At 45.0% G+C, this 19476-nt stretch overlaps 1 protein-coding gene across 1 annotated transcript in view; it reads left to right on the plus strand.

Annotated features, from left to right (window-relative positions):
- Positions 1–19476, plus strand: part of PGPEP1L (pyroglutamyl-peptidase I like) — a 36493-nt gene that overhangs the window by 1675 nt on the left and 15342 nt on the right. Inside the window, exon 2 of the mRNA XM_045901696.1 lies at positions 3429–3481. Within this exon, the coding sequence (XP_045757652.1) occupies positions 3429–3481 (53 nt within the window). The remainder of the gene's footprint in view (positions 1–3428; positions 3482–19476) is intronic.

The following is a 19476-nucleotide window of genomic DNA, read 5'->3' on the forward strand; positions in this document are numbered from 1 at the left end:
CTGTTTTGATCTGAATATGATTCTAAAGCAGAATGTGATTTTTGTGTGTGTGTGGCGCTGTGATTTTAGTCTGAGGTACCTGGTTTCTCAGTGATTTTTTCTGAATCTCAATATTTTCTAAAGTTGTTTTGTTTTGTTTTGTTTTTCTGGCTGCCCCCAGTGGCAGCTACAGTCTTATTCTATAGGAGTCAGTGTCAAGAGGACACCATCGGCTTCCTGGTGTCAGGACATCCTGTCCAAAATTTTGTATGGCCTGAGAAAGATTGACCCCTTGTGAGCCACGCTTGTTAGCGGTTCTAGACTCAGAGGCTCAGAACTTCAAAGGCACCATCCTTTCTAGGATTGGCTCCTCCTCTAAAAGCCTGAGCTCCTGGCAGCCACTGGCCTCCCCTACGGGGGCCGGGGTGGGGGGTGGCCCGGGAGCTCTGAGCAAGGGCCACTCTGAAGGAGAGGTAAAATAAGAGGTCCCATGGGTGTGGTCACTCCTACACCATCTTTTGATGGTTAATTTTAGGTGTCACCTTGACTGGGCCACAGGGTGTCTAGATATCTGAGTTGAAAACAAGCCACTTCCCCCACCTCTAACTCCTGACCACCATTAAGCTGTTCTGCACCTCTATAATGATGTTATTTTACAAATATTGTATAAACGGCATCATGCGGTATGTATCGTTTTGAGACTGGCTTGTTTTCACTCAGCATATTTCCTTTGAGGTTCATCCAAGCTGTTGTATGTATCAGTGGTTCCTTTTTTTTTTTTTTAAACAGCTTTATTGAAATAAAATTCACAATTCACTTAAGACGGACAGTTTTCATGTGTGGCTCAGTCAGTGGAGTGTGTGACTCTTTATCTCGGGGTTGTGAGCTTGAGCTGCATGTTGGGTATAGAAATTACTTAAAAATAAAATCTTAAAAAAAAACCCTAAAATAAATAAAATGGACAGTTCGATGGCTTTTATTAGTATATTCATAGAGTTATGCATTCATCACACAACCAATTTGAGAACATTTGAATTACCTCGAAAAGAAATCCCGAGCCCCTTAGTTATAACTCCCTAATCCACCCTGATGTCGGAAAGATGTTAGGGTTCAGAGCCGGCGGCCAAGAAAGAATTCTTGAGACATCTTTGGTGCAAAAAGGTGGTTTTATTAAAGCATGGGGACAGGACCCCTGGGCAGAAGGAGCTGCAATGGGGTCATGAGGAGTGGCCCATCATATACTTTCAAGTTGGGAGAGGGTTAGGGATGGCATAATTGTCTAAGGAATTTTGGAAGCAAGGTTTCCAGGACCTTGAGGGGGCTAGCTATCGTTGGGAAAAGGCCATTTATTACCATCTAATAAAACCTTAGTTATGAGACCCTTCAGATGTATATCAGTGGGCCATATGCTTGGGGGATGACTGCCAACATGTATCTTGGGGAGTAGAGATAAATGAAGTTTCCAAAGGAATTTTTATATGTTAAAGACTTACAGGATCCTAGGGGTCAGGCTAAGATTGCCTTTCGCCCTTAGCAAAGTATTAACATTGAGGCAGCTGAGCTCCTAGAGGAATGTCACTCTGCCTGTTTCAAGGACTTGTCAGTGGGCTGTAGGTAGTAAGGAAATTTAATTTTTCTTTTGTCTTTTTTTCCCACATCACACCCCCAGCACGCCCCCCACTCCAAATCTACTAACCACTAACCTATTTTCTGTCTCTCTAGATTGCCAATTTTTGATATGTCGTATAAATGGGGCCATACACTATGTGGTCCTTTGTGGCTGGCTTCTTTCACTTAGCATAATATTTTCTTTTTTTTTTTTTTTTAAAGATTTTATTTATTTATTTGAGACAGAGAGAGAGACAGAGAGCATGAGAGGGAGGAGGGTCAGAGGGAGAAGCAGACTCCCCGCCGAGCAGGGAGCCCGATGCGGGACTCGATCCCGGGACTCCAGGATCATGACCTGAGCCGAAGGCAGTCGCTTAACCAACTGAGCCACCCAGGCGCCCCTAGCATAATATTTTCAAAGCTCAGCCATGTTGTACCATGTATTAGTACTTCACTTCCTTTTATCGACAAATAATATCCCCCATTGTATGGATCGCACATTTTGTTTACCCATTCATCAGTTGATGCACACATTTGTGTGGTTTCTACTTTTTTCTTTTCACTGCTGAGTAGTAGTATTGCATGATCTGGAATTCTTGCTTCATTGTTCACCTCTTGAAGGACATTTGAGTAGTTTCCAGCTTTGGGTTATTACAAGTAAAGCTGCTGTGAACATGTGTGTACAAGTTTCTGCATGAAAACTAGTCTTTATTTCTCTGGGATAAATAGCCAGGAGTGTGTGTGGTGGGAAGTCCACTTTCAGTTTTAAAAGGATCTGGCAAACTGTTTCCCAGAGTGGCAGTACCGTTTTACATTCCCACTAAGCAATGGGTATGAGCCAGTTTCTCCTCATCCTTGTCAGCTTTGGGGGTTATCGGTATTTCTATTTTAGCCGCTCTTCTAGAAGTGTGATAATATCTCATCATGGTTTTAATTCATGTTTCCCTGCTGGTAAGAGATGTCAGACATCCCCTGCTATGCTTGTTTGCTGTCTGTACATAGATCTTCTTCAGTGAAATGTCCCTTTGTGTATTTTGCCAGCTTTCTAATTGGGTTGTTTTTTTAATGTTGAGTTTTGAGAGTTCTTTATATGTTCTACATACGAGGCCTTCATCAGATGTGTGGTCTGTAACTGTTTTTTTCTTTTTTCCTCCTGTCTGTAATTTTCTTTTCATTCTCTCAAAAGGCGTTTTTGTGCAGCAAAAGTTGCACTTGGGTGGGGTCCAGTTTATTAACGTTTACTTTCATAGATCATGGTGTGCTCTTGGTGTCAAGCACTTGCCTAAGGGTAGGTCTCAAGATTTTCTCCCTTTTTCCCCCGTAAAAGTTTTATGGTTTTCCTTTTTTCATTGAAGGCCATGATCCACTTTGAGTTAATTTTTGTCCAAGGTGCGAGACTGAGGTTGAGGATTCATGTTTTTGCCTCTGGGTATCCTGTTGTTCCAGCCCCATTTGTTGAAAAGGCCACCCTCCTCCACTGAATTGACTTTGCACCTCTCCTAGCAAACTACTGGGCATATTCACACGGGTGTGTTTCTAGGCTCTTAACAAAGCGTGCATTTTAACCAGACACTTGTGCACTTTCTCAAGCCTTCCTAGCTTGGGGGTGGGTCAGCAGCTTGTTCCTTTTTGGCTGCCCCACAATGCCTGCCACAGAGAACTCTGAAAATGCTCCCAGATCAGTGAGGTTGCATTCTTCAAGAAGGGGCATGTGTGGAGTGCTCGGAGCCCCCCATGGCCCTGGGAGCATCAGGAAGCTCCTATGGGAATTTGGGGAGCAGCCCAGGTGCAGAGACCCAACTAAGCCTGACCTGAGCTAACCAGGGTCTCTTTGGCTTCAGGTTTTGGACCCTTCCGGCAGTACCTGGTGAATTCCAGCTGGGAAGCAGTGAAGGTAAACTCCCACTAGGCCCAGACCCTGCAGCTCAGGGCCCCACCGATTCCTCCTGTGGCTGAGAAACCCAGTGTGCAAGGCCCCTTGGTAGCCAGGTCCACATCAGAGGGGAGAAGACAAATACTCAGGACCCTGGCAGAAGGACTAGCCTTTGGTCCTTGGGTTGTGCCTAGCCTGCCCCCAGGTGGCCCTTCTGGCTGTGTGGTAAAGAAGAGATTGTGGGGACACTCCTGGGGAGGACGGGGAGTGCCCGAAAGCAGGCTCTGCTGCCCCAAGAGCTAGGTTCCCATGATCCCCACCCTTTTCTGACCCTGGGACCTTGGGAAAGTCATTTCCCCCAGCCTCAGTTTCCTTATGCATGAAGTGGGTGGATAATAGTGCGGATGTTACAGAGGAAGAGTAAAAGAGACAAGCATGTAAAACAAGTAAACATGGAAGTCTGTAAAAACAGCTTTTTACAGCACCTGGCACAAGGTAAGTGCTTAATAGTGGTTGCTATTATAAAGGACATGCCTTTTTTATTATTTAAATTCAAATTCATTAACATACAGTGTATTATTAGTTTCAGAGGTAGAATCCAGTAATTCATCAGTTGCATATAACACCCAGTGCTCATTCCATCAAGTGCCCTCCTTAAGGCCCATCACCCAGTTACCCCAGACCCCCACCCCCATCCCCTCCGGCAACCCTCTGTTTGTTGCCTAGAGTTAAGAGTCTCTTATGGTTTGTCTCCCTCTCTGTTTTCATCTTATTTTATTTTTCCTTCCCTTCCTCTATGTTCCTCTGTTTTGTTTCTTTTTTTTTTTTTTTCAAAGATTTTATTTATTTGAGAGAGCGAATGAGAGAGAGAGAGAGAGCATGAGAGGGAGGAGGGTCAGAGAGAGAAGCAGGCTCCCCGCTGAGCCGGGAGCCCGATGTGGGACTTGATCCTGGGACTCCAGGATCATGACCTGAGCCGAAGGCAGTCGCCTAACCGACTGAGCCACCCAGGCGCCCTCTGTTTTGTTTCTTAAATTCTACATATGAGTAATAAAGGTGCGTCCTAATATTATATGATTTCACTCATATGAGGACACACTTTTATTTTTAAGGAAGTAGCCGACCAGGAGAAAGCACGTCCTGGGACGGGATGAGGAGGGGTCAGGGTCTCATGACTAGAGGGGACCACCTCTCCTCCTTGAAGCAAATGCCTTCTACCAGTCCCACGTTGGGTGTCACTTAGTGGCTTAGAACACAGCTGGCTGTTGTTTCACACTTGACTGTCAGTTTCCTGCCTCTATTGGATCAAGTCAAAGGTAGGGTCTTGAGTCTATTCTCAGGATTCCCCAGTCTAGCTGAAAATGCCACAAAGCTGCTTGAATCACAGGTTTGCTGTCACTGTAGTATTGCTTTTCTAGACTATCTGCACAGATGCAATCAGGGAAACTCATGACTCTTGAGTTAGAATTTGGGTTGTTTTGTTGTTGCTGGGTTTGTTTTTTTTTTTCCAGCCAGAAAAAAAGCTCAGAGAACCCCAGACTCACTGCCAAGTCTCACTGCAGTACACAATATACCAGAAAGGCCAGGTCAGGGCTTTCGTGAGCTCCCAGGTGTCTGTAGCCTTTTCCTCGAAAAACAGGGCTTTTTCTGCTGAATGTTGGATGGCCCTGAGCCCTTCTATTTCTTTTTGCCATCATGAAAAAGGGAAACAAGCCAGGCTGCCTGAGTTTGCCTTCCAGCTCCAACAACTGCAACCTGTGGGACCTAAAACAAGCCCCCCCAGCTTTTCTCTACCTCCGTTTCCTTATCTGCAAAGTGGGATGGTTGTTATGACTATGGGAATTAACACATGTAAAACCCTTGGAATGGGGGCACCTGGGTGGCTCAGTGGGTTAAACATCTGCCTTTGGCACAGGTCATGATCTCAGGGTCCTAGGATCGAGCCCCACGTTGGGCTCCTTGCTCAGCAGGGAGTCTGCTTCTCCCTCTCCCTCTGCCTCTGCCCCCACTCATGCTCTGTCTCTCAAATAAATAAAATCTTTAAAAAACAAAAACAAAAACAAAAAAACCTTGGTCAGGGCACACTGCTGGTGCTCACAGATATCATCCTTATTACCAGGAAGCTATTCTATTAGCTGTGAGCCAATAGATTCTGAGTTTGGAGAGTCACACAGGAAATGGAATGATAGAGAAGATTATTTGGGAAACTCAAGGTTGACCAATAAAGCCAGAGAAGCAGGGCAGAAACAGAAGCAGGCTAGGGGCTTCCAGGCAGCAGAAATAGGATGGCAAACTAGGTGCTCTGAGGAGCCCTTCCCCTGTAGATAAACTAGATAGGACAGAACTTCGGTGCATTGCTGGGCATGCAGTGCGATGCTTTCCAGGAAAGCTTGCATACATGACAACGTGTGCATGTATACATCACACATAGGAAGGGCTGCCACCTGAAGGAGAGACACAAAAGGCAGTGGGGGGCGGGGGAACACCATTATCAGCATTCAGCTTGAGATGAAACCAAGACTTAAACTGTAAGCTAGACCCTTTGAAGGGGATCCTGTGGTTTCTAGCGCCGCAGCTCCCAGCAGAAGCCTAGGCAACTTCTCTTGAAGATTTAAAACCTCAGATTCTCCACAAACTGAGATCAGCTAAACAGTAGTTTCCATCCAGATATCACCAAATACATAAAGAAACAGACAGCTTTGAGTAAAAATCAGTAGAAGCAGATTTAGAATCTCAAGAACATGAGATGCTAAATCATTCTGCTAGACATCATCATAAAATAGCATAACTGTCTGTGAAATACTTAAAGAAGTAAAGACGGAATCACAAAAATGAGACTATCGGGGGGGGGAAAGACTATCAAAAGATCAGGTTAATTGAAAAAGGGAGTAAGAGAGCTTATAGAAATTTAAAAAAATTGTTGAGGTGAAGAATTCAACAGATGGCTTATATGGCAGTTTAGAATTACACTAACTGAAAGATACCAGTCACAAAAGATGACAATGTAGGATTCCATTTAGGTGAATGTCCAGATGAAGCAAATCTGTTGAGACATAAAGTAGGTTAGCGGTTGCTGAGGGCAAGTGCGGGAGGATTGGGGGAAATAGGGAATGACTGTTGATGGGTACAGGGTTACTTCAGGGGTGATGAAAAGATTCTAAAATTCATGGTTGCACAACTTTGCGAATATACTAAAAATCATTGCATTACACACTTCAATTTTTTAAATTATAGACTTTAATTGGGTGAATTGTGAAATATACACATAAATATACATATATATATTAGTTTACTGAGTGATGAAGAGAAAATTAGTGAACTAGAAGATAGATCTGAAGATATTATTCAAAGGGCAGATTAAAAAAAGGAGGACAAAGAAGTGAAAAAAGAAATTAAGAGGTATGGATAATAAAATGAGATATTCTAACATATGGCTAATAGGAGTTCCATGAGGAGAGACTAATAAGAATGGAAGAGAAGCAATATTTGAAAACAATGATTAAGACGATTCTAGGAGTGATGAAAGACATGAATCCACAGAGCTAAGAGGTACAAACTATACCAAGCAAAGACTAACAAAAGCCACACCTACGCACACAGTAAAACCACACAAAACCAAAGACAAAGAGATCTGAAAAGTTGCCTGAGAGAAAAGATAGGCCACCTGTAGAAACTGGCCATACAATGAGACTGAGAGTAAATTTCTCTAAAACAATAGTAAAAACCGGAGAACAGTGGAGAAATATCTTCAAAGTGCTGGCGGGGGAAAATATCAACCTGAAATTATTTTTCAAGAAATTATTTTTCAAGAACAAGAATGAAATGAAGACGTTTTCATAAAAATAAGCACCAAGAGGGGCACCTGGCATCCAGAAGCATGGAGCCCCACCCCGACTGTCACCTCATTAGCATAACAAAGACACTCCTGCCACTCAGGAAATTCCAGGGGTTTTGAAGCTCTGTGCCTGGAGCTAGGGACAAAACCCAGATATATTCTTTCTTATACCACAGTTCCCAACAGGGGTTTCCTGTCTAGGGAGAGGAGGTGGCCCTTAAGTAAAATCATTATAACTTGAAGTGGATTCGGAGAAGTGCTACATTGTGAGATACTCTGAAGAGGAAGAGATTCACTTCATTCTGGAGAATATATGGAAGAAAGGAACCTAAAGCAAAATGAGAGGCAACTACTCCCCACCCCCACCCCAGAGGTCAGTGGGATGGCCATCGGGTGGAAGCAGGATGAAGGACAGACTGATTTCTGGCAAGTGGGAATAAGTTCTCAAACCACTGTGTGCTGGGTACCACATGGGACACTCTAGGCAGAGGAGCCTGTGGCGTTCTTCCTGCAGTCCAGAGAAATCGATATTTATTCCCATTGTGCAGGTGGGGAAATGGGTGTGCAGGGAGGTTGATATCTGGCCCAAGGACACATGCCATCTAGATTCCAGTCTCAGATGGTCCTGGTGAGTGAAGTCCAGGTTCATCCCACTCTTCCCCCTGCGGGAAAACAGCATCTAGTTCAGAGGAGGAGGACTACTTCCAGCACAATAATGCTTTATAAACTTCCTAGAACTCAAGAAACATCCAGAACCACACTACCCAGTGACCCCCCGGGTGAGCAAAGTGAGGAGACACACACAAATGCCTTAGCCCTACGGCCATGTCATCATGGCAGACCCTTGGCTGTGAGCTCATTGCCGCCCGCTTCCCAGCTCTGAGACATGGACAAGGCAACCCGCTGCTCAGTCTCCTAGCTCAGGAGGTACCACAGTGGTGATGACCAAAACAGAAGCCTCCCTAATAGCTGATGAGGAAGCGAGCCCAAGCCCGGCCTCTGGCACCCACTGCCACCCCCATTGGCCTCCTCCTCCAGTCCCTGCTCTGGGTCTCTGGTTTTGCTCCGCTCTTCTTTCTGGCTTTTTTCTCCAGGGCAGAGTCACTTGTGATTAATTTAGAGGCTCTCTTCACTGTCAATCTGCAGGACCATTCTCACTTCCTGGGCCACCCTGGGTCATTCTGTGGCCTCCACTAACAGGTCTGCAGGCTCCACTCAGTGTTAGACTTTCTCATTCTGGTTTGGAACCTCACTGGTAGCATCCACTCTAAGTTGCCAGCAGACTGCCAATGGAACATCCTTTGCAGGGCTGATCATCTAAGCAGCCATATTAAGGCAAAGGTCCAACCTAGTTCATGTACATACGTTTGACCCATTATACAGATATGGAAAGTCAGATGGGTGAAATAATGCACAAAAGGGCACATAGCTCCCTAGGTCAGTATAAGCACCACACTGTCTGTGGGGACCTCTATCAACATGTCTGCATCCCCACAGAGGGCCTAGCCTGAAACATGTGTTTCAGTGGCTAGATTCATGAATGAATGCTATTCTTTTCTTATTTAAGATTTTATTTATTTGAGAGAGAGAGAGAGAGAGAGAGTACAAGCCAGGAGAAGAGGCACCATGACCTGAACTGAAGTCAGACGCCCAACCAACTGAGCCACCCAGGCGCCCCAATGCTGTTCTTTTCTTTTCTATCCCCATGCTCTCTCCTAGCAAGGTCAGCCTTGTCAATATCATGGGCAATGTTTAATGCGCACTTACTCCATGGCAGGCCTCGTAAGTGGGCATTATGGAATCGCAGGGAGGAAAAGAAAGTCTTATTGCACACTTACAGCATCTCACCTCTCTTAGAGGTGAGCTATTAACAAATAACAACTTGAATGCATTTTTGGTGTAGTTGCTCTTAAATGTTTTTATTCAAGTAATCTCTACACCCCATGTGGGGCTTGAGCTCATGACCCCAAGATCAAGAGTCGCACGCTCCTCCAACAGAGCCAGATGGGTGCTCCTTGTTGTAGCTGGTCTTAAATGGGAGAAGAGTGTTTTTAAAAAGAAGGAAATATAGAAAAATAATATAAATGCTAGAAGTCCACAGTGAAAAGAGGCATTTCCTCCAAGCTCCCAGAAGGGGGACTTAATACTATTTATCAACAGCATCTGCCAGAGTATTTAACATCGAGCTGGCCCATTGTGGATGCCCCTCCCTCCCTGCCCATAAGTTTTATCTAGTGACTTATGAATGCAAGGGCTGCATCATTATCTCCTGGTTTTTGGACACTTTAATTCTGGAGCCAGGACCACTTCACATTCTTTCAAAAGGAATTATGTCCTTAGCTCTTCTACAAGTGCCTGAGCCTGGAAAGGCAGCAAATAAAACAAAAGTTTTGTAAATCACACCATGAATCAGTTGGGCCAAGACATTATGTAACTGCACATAAGATAAACCCAGCCTGGGTGGCCAGAGGGTCAAGGTTCTTGCCAGATTTCATAAACTTGATACAGAATAATTTCTCTTTCCTCCAAAGATGAAGTGGTGTCATGCCTTTATTACATGTTGCTTTAAAAAATAATAATAATAAAGAATAAAGGGCAGCACATCAGAAGAGCTCAAGAAGCACCAGCCAAATGGCACTTTACAGTGAAGGGTGGGTCCTGCGCCACCCACTCAGGGACAAGCAGGGGACTGTTTGCCTTTCTGAGTAAAAGTAAATCATTTCTTTGATTCATCTATATCCTCTCTTGATTCATCTGTTAGACCGCTACTTTGTGGATTATTATTATTATTATTTTAAGATTTTATTTATTTATTTGAGAGAGAGAGAGTGAAGGGGAGGGGCAGAGAGAGAGGGAGAAGCAAATTCCCTGCTGAGCAAGGACCGCCCCCCCCATGCAGGGCTGTATCCCAGGACCCTGGGATCATGACCTGAGTCAAAGACAGATGCTTAACCGACTGAGCCACCCAGGTGCCCCTTTCCTCATGATTTCTAACATGTCTTCTCTTCAGTCTGATGACTGTAGTGTGAGCCCATTTTATTGGTGGGAAGAGAAGTAGCCTTGTTCCTGCATGTGCTGGCCCAGGACCTCACGAAGCAGCACTGTCCCCTCATTCTCATTTTGTAGTGGAACAAGAAGTCACCAGAATAGTGGGCATATGTGAGCACATGGCAAGGAGCCTGGAGCCTGGGCAGAAGGCTTCTTCCTGTGGCAGTGAGACCCCGCACAGGAAGCTGGGTTGCAGAGAAGCCCCTGGAAAAAGATGAGTAAAGAGAAAACCCACACGCTGGTGGGTTTTCCATGTTCATGAGAGTGTCTGCTATGGTTTCACAGCCCTCCACATAAACACTGCGCTTTTATTAAACATCCAGCGAAATGCGTTTAGTCTGCTTACTTGGGGGAGAACTTGCCATTTGCAGACAAGTGAGTCAAAGGTTTAGTTCTCGCTAAACCCTAAATCCATTCCCACATTGACAGGAGGACAACCTGAGGAATCCAGAGTAAGATCTTTCAAAATGACAGCAGCACGTTTCCAGGGCCTATCTGTGGGTCCCCTGCCCCCTACCCCCCGGCAAATGCAGAGTATTCAACTCTCTCCCAGTGCCAAAGCAGGGCAGACTCTCCAACTTCTCTCCTGTCTGTTTAAATAAACTTTTTACTTAAAAACACATTGAGATGAGGGGAGCCTGGGTGGATCCATCAGTTAAGCATCTGACTTGATCTCAGCTCAGGTCCTGATCTCAGGGTTGTTGTGAGTTCAAGCCCCGCAATGGGTTCCATTCTGGGCATGGAGCTGACTTTAAAAAATAATAAAAAATAGGGCGCCTGGGTGGCTCAGTCGGTTAAGCATCTGCCTTCGGTTCAGGTCATGATCCTGAGGTCCTAGGATCAAGCCTCATGTGGGGCTCCCTGTCAGCATAGAATCTGCTTCTCTCTTTCCCTCTACCCCCTGCTCGTGCTCTCTCTCTCTCTCTCTCTCGCTTTCTATCTCAAATAAATACATAAAATCTTAAAAAAATAAAATAAAGAAATAAAATAAAAACCACATTGAGATGTACAGAAAAGTTATGACGATTGTACAGGGAGTTTCCATATATCCCACACCTACTTTCCCCCTTATTAACATCTTACATCGGTATGGTACTTTTGTCACAATGAATAAACCAACATTAACGTATTATTAACTAAAGTCCATAGTTTATTCGGCTTTCCCTAGTTGTTACCTAGTGTCCTTTTCCTGTTCCGGGATCCCATCCAGGTTACGACATCACACTCAGTCCTCAGGTCTCCTTAGGCTCCTTTCATCTGTTACAGTTTCTTAGCCTTTCCTGGTTTTGTGGCTCTGACAGTTTTGAGGGATACTGGCTGGTATTATACTCTGCCTTCAGTTAGGATCTGTCAGATGTTTTTCTCATGATTGGACTGGGATTATGGATTTGGGGGAGGAAGAGCACCAGAGGTCAAGTGCCATTCTCTTCCCATCATATCAAGGACTCATCCATATGACTGATCACCATTGATGTTGACCTTGATGACCTGGCTTGTCAGGTTTCTCACTGTAAAGTTGTTCTCCCCCCCCCAACCCCCTTTCCGCATTATACTCTGGAAGGACAGACTAAGCCCAGCCCACCACTGGGGAGGAGGGAGTGACGCCCCCTTGAGGGCAGAGTATCTGCATAAATTATTTGGAAGGCACCTGCAAGCAAGATTTGGCTCTTTCATCCCCCACCTATGTATGTGTTTATTTCATCATTTCTTTACGTCGGTACGGACTCCTGGATATTTATTTTATACTTTGGATTACGGCCTGTTTCCTTTCGAAAGTCCATCTTCTCTTGAAACCTTTCCCACCTCCCTTACAATCCCCGATCACTGAGACCCCTCCCCTCCAAAGGAAACGCATGGCTCCATATTTCATTTTCCACCATGTGCTTGGCTGGACTGGGTTAAACTAAGGCGGGTGCTTTTTAAATGACTGCACTACTTTTATGTATAAGTCTGAGCATGTTCTCCTGTCCTCCTTCACATTCACCCATCATATTTTATTGATGCAAAAAACCACTGGGAAAAAAAAAAAAAGCACCTGGGCATCCTCAAATTAGATGAACCTTCCAGTCAATTGCATCTTACGCTTTGCCATAGTTGAGCAGAGCTTTTGCTTTCTTGGTGGTTCATCTGATAATGCTTGGCGTTCCGTCTCTGAGGCTTAGGTTTGATGAAATTCATCATGTCGTTTCTGGATTACACATTCTATCGGCATGGAAAGCACTCTGGCCTGTTTATCTTGCTTTGTAGAGTCTAGACCAGAACATTGAGGGGATTAACGCGCATTTGTGCTGCCGTAAATATGATGGAACTATATCCTGCAACACACAGTCCAGCACCAGGGGAAAGTACGCAAACAAGCATGACCTTGGAAATCATGCTGCTTACTCGGGGCCACCCGGCGTCAGATTTGAGGCGCCTTTTCATTCTGGGGAGGGACAGAATCTGGAGGAAAACTAACAAAAAGATCTTTGGCCTACTTTTTCTCTTCTCCACCCTCACATCTAGTCACATTAGAAGCACGTTACAAATCTTTTTTTCTTTTTTTAAGATTTTATTTATTTGAGAGAGAGAGAGTATGAGCGGGGTGAGGGGCAGAAGAAGAAACAGACTCCCCGCTGAGCAGGGAGCCCAATTTGGGATGTGGGGCTTGATACTGGGACTCCGCGATCATGACCTGAGCCAAAGGCAGACGCTTAACTGACTGAGCCACCCAGGCACCCCAGCACATTATAAATATTAAAAGTAATGTCAGCATTACAACAGGGATGTACACCCGGGATTCCAAAACCCACGGGGGCTCTTTTGGGCTTGCAGGCTGAGGGGCAGTTTGAGAAGCCCTTGGTCAGGTCCTGGCCACTGCACTGATGTCTATAATCATGGAGGATTATGCCGCTCCCCTGACCAGCCTCAGTAAGGGTCTTTCCTCTCTGGCGTGCTCCCTGTTCTCCCACCCCTGGCCCCGGTGCTCACGTACACCCTGAGCCCGTGTTTCCCATCCTGCAGGCATTTGCAAAAATATCCAGACAGGGACTAATGAACCCAAAGGATCTATGGTGGTCAAACTTCAGGCACTGGGTCCCCAAGGGGTGGGGAAATGTTTGGGGAGCCACAAGATGCATTTCGGGTATCGGTCCTCAGGCTGCTGGGGTCATCCTCTTTTTTTATTTTTTTTATTTTTTTATTCTTATGTTAATCCCCAATCATCCTCTTTTTTGACACTTGTAAAATTATTCTTGTCCTTTACCTGTCTTGGTAATTGTGTTCGAAGAGGTCAAATTTGGAGTCAGAGAGCCATTTAGCAGTTATGGAATAAGCAACCAATTAATCGAGGTCAGTTAATCCAGAAGACATAACAGTTTACATTTACGTCCCTAATGACAGCACTTCCAAAATATATGAAGCAAAAACAAGTAGAAGCATAAGGACAATACAAAAATCCACAATTTTAGTCAGAGATTTTATTTTTTTTTTTTTAAGATTTTATTTATTTATTTGACAGAGAGAGCGCATAAGCAGGGGGAGTGTCAGGCAGAGGGAGAGGGAGAGCAGGACCCCGGGATCATGACCTGAGCAGAAGGCAGACAACCAACTGAGCCACCCAGGCACCCTTAGTTAAAGATTTTAGTACCCCTGTCTCAATAAGCGATAGATCACAGACAGAAAATCAGCAAATGTACGTAACACTCAAACAAACCATCAGTCAACTTGCTCTAATTGACATTTATAGAACACTCCAAAAGATCTGCAGAATACACACTCTTTCAAGTACATATAGAACATTTACCATACGTTCAAGATAGACCATATCCTGGGCCACAAAACAAGTCTGAAGAAATTCAAAAGGACCCAAGTCATGCAAAGTATGTTCCCTGGCCACAGTGGATTTAAATTAGAAATCAACAACAGAATGATATCTGGAAAATCCCAAAATATTTGGAAACTAAATGCACTTCTAAATAAGCCATGGCCCAAAGAAGAAGTCGAAAGCGATATTAGAAAGTCTTTGGACATGAATGAAAATTAAAACAGCATATTAAAACTCGTGGCGTGCTGCTAATGCAGAACTTAGGGGGAAATTTGTAGCACTGAACAACAATACTGGTAAAGAAGAAAGGTCTCAAATCAATGACTCAGTTTCTATCGTAAGAAACTAGAAAAAGAAGAGCAAATTAAACCTGAACTAAGGAGAAGAAAGGAAATAAAAAGATCAAAGAAGAAATCAGTGAAACAGAGAACAGAATCCTAACAATGAAAATCAAAGAAACCAAAACCTGGTTCTTTGAGAAAAAAAAATCAATAAAATTGATAAACCTCTAGCCAGACTGATCAAGGAAAAAGAGAGAGAGAGAGAAAGAGAAGGAAGGAGGGAGAGAGAGACAATGATTTCTATTAATTTTCAAGTTCATTTACCACTGCCTGGCTTCCAGCCCTCATTCCACACTCGAACTGCTCCCTCTTTTTTGCCAGTTTGCTTGACCTCTCTGGGGTCCCAATAATCTTTGTGGTGGATACCGTATGGTTATTGTTCCCATTGTACAGGTGGGAAGACTGTGGCCCAGGTTGACCAGGTCCTCCTTTCTTCTCCCTGTCTTGGTTTGCAAAGCAGCTGTGAGCATTCAACCAAATACAATAATAACCTGTAAAGTCTTAGTTCAGCTCAAATACATCAAATATTTACATTTAATCATGAACTTCCCTTAGCAAGATCCTCTTTCAACTGGCTTGCCATCCTCCGAACCCTGCCTCCAGAAGAGCCTGGGAGTCACCACTGTCCCCACATCTTCCCCTGTTCCTGGGGAGACATCCACATTTTGATGGCCCTGGATTTACAATACAGCCTTTATTGTAAGTCTATCCATATGACTTCTCTTTAGGATCCCTCAAATTCTGAGACACTTTCAGTAAACCAGCATCTCAGACACTGTTCCCTTTCGGATTCTCCTGCCGTCATCTGAGAAGATGACTTCTAGATCTTGATGCCATAAAACACCAGAAAACTTTCAGATACGGAAAAGAGCAGGCTTTGTTAAAATCCCCACGTAACAGGGGGATGGTGTTAAACAACCACCACTTAGTTATCTCTCCCAGCACTGTGGGAGGGCTCAGCTCAGCCGGGCAGTTCTTCTGCTGATCTTGCTTGGGTCTCTCATTGGTTGTGTTAATATGGAGGCTGGGGCAGGATCATGGAGGCATGACTGGGGTCCTGGGACAGCAAGGCCTCTGTCCTCCCCACATGAGGCCTCCCCAATAGGGTAGCCAGATGCTGAAGGTGTAGGTCAGGCCCCGACCCAGCTGAATTCTCTTGGTTAAAATGAGTCACAGACCAGCTCGGACTCAGCAGGGGAGGAGATTACACTAGAGTGTGGATATTAGAAAGTGCACTTCACTGGGAACTGTCTTAGTCGGCTCGGGCTACTATAATAGGATACCATAGACGGGGAGCGTAAACAACACACATTTATTTCTCACAGTTCTGGAGGCTGAAAGTCTGAGATCAGGGTGCCAGCATGGTTGGGTTTTGGGTGGGGGCCCGCTTCCTGTTTATGGCCTCACACAGACTTTCTTTCATGCATGCGGACAGAGTTCTAGTCTCATCATACCTTTTTAAGGGTCACTAATCCCATGCTGGGGGCCCCACCCTCATGACCTCATCTAAACCTGATTGTCTCCCAAAGGCTCCACCTCTAAATACCATCACATTGGGGATGAGGGTTTCAACATATGCATTTTGAGGGACACAAACATTCAGTCCATAGTGGGGGCCATCCTAGAGCTACTATACTACATGAAACAGTATAACCCCTCAGAAGAGATACCAACTCCCCCTTCCAGCAGCAGGGAATGTGAGTGTGGTACTTCATACACACCCCAACACGGGGTGGGGCAGGCGGGGGTGAGGACTTCTGAGACTTCTGCTAGGTTGATTAGTGTCACACTGTTAATATAAATCCTATTAAACCAGCACTCTTAAATCAAGAGTCAAGGATCAAGGTCAATGAAAGGGGTGGAGAGGTATCATGAACTCAATTCCTTTTAGTTTCTTGACTGGTCACTTTGTAGACACTGAAAATAATCCCGATAATAATAGATTGCTTCTGTACATTTGGAAAAATTGTTCCAAGTTTTTTACGGTTGTGGATCTCAAATGGTATGGCTTGTCACTCATCATGACCAATAGATCGCATGGGCCGTAATATCTCCCACATTCGATTTAGGAAAATAAACTGAAATTAAATGGAAACACCCTCCTTGCTCATTTGGATGGCAAAGACTCCTGGTCCCCACTTCAGTGTGTTCTCCACAAGGCACTTTGTCACTCAAATCTTCAGATTTTGGTGATTGGAAGCATTGTTTGATACAATTCTGGAAGCCTAAGTAGGCAGAATTATTATCATGTTTTGTTTGGAATAATCCTGTAATCCCAGTGAAGAACCCCACCACTGGGGACTGTGAGGACAGGCCGGTCACTTCCTGCTTGGTTCCACAACATCTGGGACACACCTGCATGCCGGGTCTTGTTTCCAGAGCCTCAGCCTCAGTCCCTGTGGTATTGACCTTCTGTGGCAGGAAACAGACTAGAAAGAAGTCAAATCTAAGCAAGACAATGTCAGTGAGTGCAAAGGGCCACCAAGCATGAACCCAGGGCGACACAGTGGGTGGTGCCTGGGGAGCTCCTCTCGCAGACATGAGCTGGAAGGCCTCTCTGAGTAGGTGACATTTCAGCCGAGACCTGCGTGACAAGGAGAAGCCACCCTGGAAAGTGTTCCAGGTGGAGGGGCACCTGCTGGAAATCTGTGGATAGCATCGTCGTGGGACCACAGTACCCGAGCCATGAAGAGAGGCCGAGGGGAAGTCGAGGCAGCCTGCTTGTGCCTCCACGTAACACACCCAAGTTCCTTTGACTATGAGTTTCCAGCAAAGTAGAAAGCAGACGTGCCAGAGGAATGTTCTGGGATGAGATTGCTTGGGGTTCAGCTCTGTCATTCACTGGGAAAAAGTCATGTGAGCTGAACGGAATGAGCGTACATTTCTATTCTCTTGCAGAGACAAAGTTCCCATTGAGCAGCCTCAGAGAGTCCGGAGGCCAAATGATACTTGGAGAGCAATTCATTTTGTAACATGGCTCTCTTGCCAGGGCTATGTGACTGAAGAAGTACCCCCTCCCGGCTCTGGCCCCCACAGCTGCCCCCTGGGCATCAGAGCAGGACCTGCTGCCCTTCCAGCCTGAACAGCCCTCCCTTGACTTTACTGTTATGAGTCATGTTGATGGTCTGGGTAAACCTCGGCTCCTGGCTGCTGAGAAGGCCTGGGGCCTCCATAGGCCTGGGGGGGCGGGGGTACCCAGAAGCCTAAATCTGCCCAGGCTCCCGGATGGGGACTGGGACCCCCCCACCCCACCGCCCTAGGAGCTGAGGGGCACGGTTGACAGACCATGAGGGTGTGATATTGTTCTTAGGACAAAACCACTGGAGATGCATTCAGCCAAGTCCAATGGCAGTCTCTACAGACCTTCCTTTCTGGCCAACTCCCCACTGCTATTCTTTGGCTGGACAGAAGGGATGATTTGCTCCTGACCTTTCTCTTCCCCATTCAGTCCTGTCCGGTCATCACGGGCCAAATGCAGCTGAGAAACTTGTAAGTTAAAATGCAATATCCCTAATATATAAAGAGCTTCTATGAATAGAAAAAAAGAATGGTGAATAACGCTATAGAAAAATGGACCAAAGATGTGAAAGGACACTTTACAGAGAAAGGAGTACAAATGGTTCTTACCCATGTGATACTATGTTCCAACTTGTTCATACGAGAAAAGCAAATTAAAACTACACTAAGATCAGATTGGCAAAAATCCAAAAGTGTGACAACTACTCTGGGAGGCTGGGAGGCTGATGGGCATTGTCATGCTTTGCTAGTGGGAATGCAACATGGTACAATCCCACTGGAGGGGAATTTAGCAATACATGACAAAGAGACATATGTTTATAGCCTAGAATCCAGCAAATTCCTAAGAAGCTCTCCCAAAGATACGCTGGCAAATATAAGAAAAGACATATGCACAATGATGGAGAAATTATATACTAAGAATGGAGGGGTACTGAATAAATGTTCCATATTTGTTTATGATAATAAAAAGATGGAAGGATAAATCATAAAATTAAAAATTGATTTCCTATGGAGGCGAAGGGAAGAGACTAGATTTCTCTGAGTAAAGCTTGTTTTGTGGATTTAACTTTGGAAACATGTAGGATATTCTGCATACTAATAAAACAAAATTACATTTTCTTTTTATTTATTTTATTTTTTTAAGGATTTTATCTATTTATTTGACAGAGAGAGACACAGCAGGAGCGGGAACACAAGCAGGGGGAGTGGCAGAGGGAGAAGCAGGCTTCCCGCTGAGCAGGGAGCCCGATGCGGGGCTCGATCCCAGGACCCTGGGATCATGACCTGAGCCGAAGGCAGATGCTTAATGACTGAGCCACCCAGGCGCCCCCAAAATTACATTTTCAAAAAAAGCAATCCATAGAAATTAAAAGCAAATTGAGTTAATAAGGCTCAAAGTGTATCTAGTTAATGACATGATCACACAGGGAAGAGTGGTTTTGAAACATAGCAATTTAAGGATAAAAACAAAACAAAAATATCTTCAACCTTTCAGGAATGATATTGTTGGAAATGGAGTTAGTATTATTACTCTGAGGCCACTGTATATAGAGTGTGGGATAAAGTAAAATGTGCATTCGGGGATATTCAACTCTTGACCTCCCCGGACATGGCCAGTAGGGTTTCCCAAAACACTGAAAACACCCGCCTGTATTAAACACCCCCTCGGGGGACAGCATCACTGTGAAGAGTCAATGCAAGGATGGAAGTAATGTCTCAATTTTATAGATAAGGCATCTGAGGCTCCTAGAGCCTAAGTCACTCGTCCAAGATCAAGTCACGTCTGGAATTGAACTTGCATCCACCAGGCTCCAAGCCTCCTCTCTCAACTCCTACAATATACCATGTCCTCCAACTTGGCTCTGGTCTCTCCTGCCCACCCTCTACTTGCTCTGAGGACATTTTCCCTCTGTGGGCATTTCCCATTCACGGCAGAAGCAGGGCAGCACAAAGGCTGGCGGAAGGAAGG

This window comes from Mirounga angustirostris, unplaced genomic scaffold (genome assembly GCF_029215605.1).
Source record: "Mirounga angustirostris isolate CCGP_5_RB_7025 unplaced genomic scaffold, mMirAng1.0.hap1 SCAF_9, whole genome shotgun sequence".
NCBI lineage: Eukaryota > Metazoa > Chordata > Mammalia > Carnivora > Phocidae > Mirounga > Mirounga angustirostris.